Source organism: Pyxicephalus adspersus, chromosome 4, assembly GCF_032062135.1.
Source record: "Pyxicephalus adspersus chromosome 4, UCB_Pads_2.0, whole genome shotgun sequence".
Lineage (NCBI taxonomy): Eukaryota > Metazoa > Chordata > Amphibia > Anura > Pyxicephalidae > Pyxicephalus > Pyxicephalus adspersus.
Genome location: NC_092861.1, coordinates 59880763 through 59882871, shown reverse-complemented (window position 1 = coordinate 59882871; position 2109 = coordinate 59880763). Strand labels below are relative to the sequence as shown.

General features: G+C 37.9%; 1 protein-coding gene across 1 annotated transcript in view; it reads left to right on the top strand.

Moving 5' to 3' along the window:
- ALG3 (ALG3 alpha-1,3- mannosyltransferase) overlaps nt 1-2103 on the top strand; it is a 4617-nt gene extending 2514 nt beyond the window's left edge. The window contains exons 3-5 of the mRNA XM_072408380.1: nt 415-562; nt 649-809; nt 1444-2103. Of these exons, the coding sequence (XP_072264481.1) occupies nt 415-562; nt 649-809; nt 1444-1681 (547 nt within the window). The 3' untranslated portion in view covers nt 1682-2103. The remainder of the gene's footprint in view (nt 1-414; nt 563-648; nt 810-1443) is intronic.
- The last annotated feature ends 6 nt before the right edge of the window (nt 2104-2109 follow it).

Genomic DNA, 2109 nt, shown 5'->3' with positions numbered 1-2109 from the left:
TGTTGTGCCAGGTGTCCCCCACAGTAATAAATTATATGTACATAAAATTCTTCAGAGTGCCAAGGGTAGATTTATTAACAGAAAAGCCTGAAGGTCATCAAAATCTCTGCTGTAAAAGCCAATGTAGATACCAATATTCTTACCAGTACCTCTGTCTTATCACAGCAGCTTTGTAAAGTCCAAGTGGGGATTTGAGGCTCCAGCAACACTGGTCCCCTCCTCTCACAGAGCAGAGGCATGACCCCCATTCTACTGCTAATAAAAACTAAGAGATATAACTGGAACAAGACATTTGGCTTTATGTGAGGAGCTAAAACTGTCTACAAAGTTTAATGGGGTTTGGTAAAAGAGTTCAGTGTAATGCTTGAATTAAAAATACATCTTTACCTGTTTTGTGTTACTGTATTGGATCAGGTATCCGGCTGGATTAGTATATATTTTCAGTGCTTTATATTACATAACTGAACAGGGGAGCAACATCAGACTGGCACAGTATATCTTTGCAGTGCTGTATATACTGACTCTGTTCCTTGTGTTTCGTATCTACATTGTCACCAAGAAAGTAAGGAGCTGTATGACTCTCAGTCTGTTCAGTGTTTGGGAGGGGATATATTAATTTCTAACAAATCCACCCTATGTATGTAACAGGTACCACCCTATGTATTTTTCTTCATGTGCTGCGCTTCATATCGAGTGCACTCCATCTTCCTCCTTCGGCTCTTCAATGACCCGGTGGCAATGGTTATCCTATTTCTTTCTATTAACCTGATATTACAGGATCGCTGGAGCTGGGGATGCTTTTTCTACAGGTAGGCATTAACAGTCCAGGATTTTTAAAAATGAAAACTCCCCCAAAACATGTAATGACAAATGTGTGATACAATAGGTGTCACTTGTTTATTATTGAAAATTTCTGTGGTTTAATGGATAACGATGTGTTTGTATATTTTTGTTTTTTTCTGAGGTTGATTGTAGACTTTGGACAGGTTGTACATAGAAACCATTTCTATTACAATAAAACACTTACAATTCCTGATAGAGGATAGAGCAGTTGCTTAACCTTTTTGGAAAAGCCTCTGCTACTTTCTCTTAAAAGGCATTTTGGGTTATCTTAAGCTGCCCCTTAATGACTCAATATGAACAACTATGAACAACAAAATTTTCAATTATTGGTCTGGGTCTATTGTGCTGGTTGACAATGCACCAGGCAGTCAGAGGTGCATAAAATTTTAAAGCTTTTTGTAATATCTCGAGGAGCAGTCCCATGCCTTCTTCTCATGGTAAAGAGTGAACAACCAGATGTACACCACTATGTTGTTTGATCATAACAAGAATGAAGGTGCAGTGGACTTGTTCGCCTGTTGTCTTTAGGGAAATATTAGTAGTCAGCCTTCCTCAGAGCACTGGCATCTTACAGTTTTGCCCACTTTTTTTTTCTTACAGCCTAGCAGTTTCTGTCAAAATGAACATACTTCTGTTAGCTCCAGGATTACTGTATCTTCTCCTCTGCCGATTTGGACTACTTCGCACAATTCCCAAACTGTTTATTTGTGCTGTGCTTCAGGTGAGAGGTCTCAGTGCGGCTTTTGAACCTAATATCAAAGACAATAAGGCTTGTTTAATTCAGAGTTCCTGCTTTCCATTAAGTGAATTCTGCCTCTGTAACAGTATTTTGCTTTGACATGAACAAACCTTTTTAAATGTTCCTTTTGACTAGATAGAGCCATAGTAACCTCATTCCCTATTACAATGTAATGTAAAATTGAAAATGTAAGTTCTTTGGTCATATCTGACAGTCAATACTTATGACTCAGAACAAGCATACCATAAATTAGTGTCAGCATAACTTATTCCTATACTTGCTCCAGGTTACAGACTAGAAGCAATAAAAGCTGAACATAAGCATGAAAGTCATGGAAACTAGCTTTTGCAAAAATTAATTGGCAATGGTAGCCTCCATTGTTCTCTTATGACAGATTTCATTTACCCCTCACTTTCTGCAACAGTGGAATCGCCCTGTTGTATTGCCTTAAATTATTCTATGTTCACTTATGTGTAATAATTCCACTAAAACCTCTCTTACAGGTCAGTTGTTAGAATAAAGTAAAG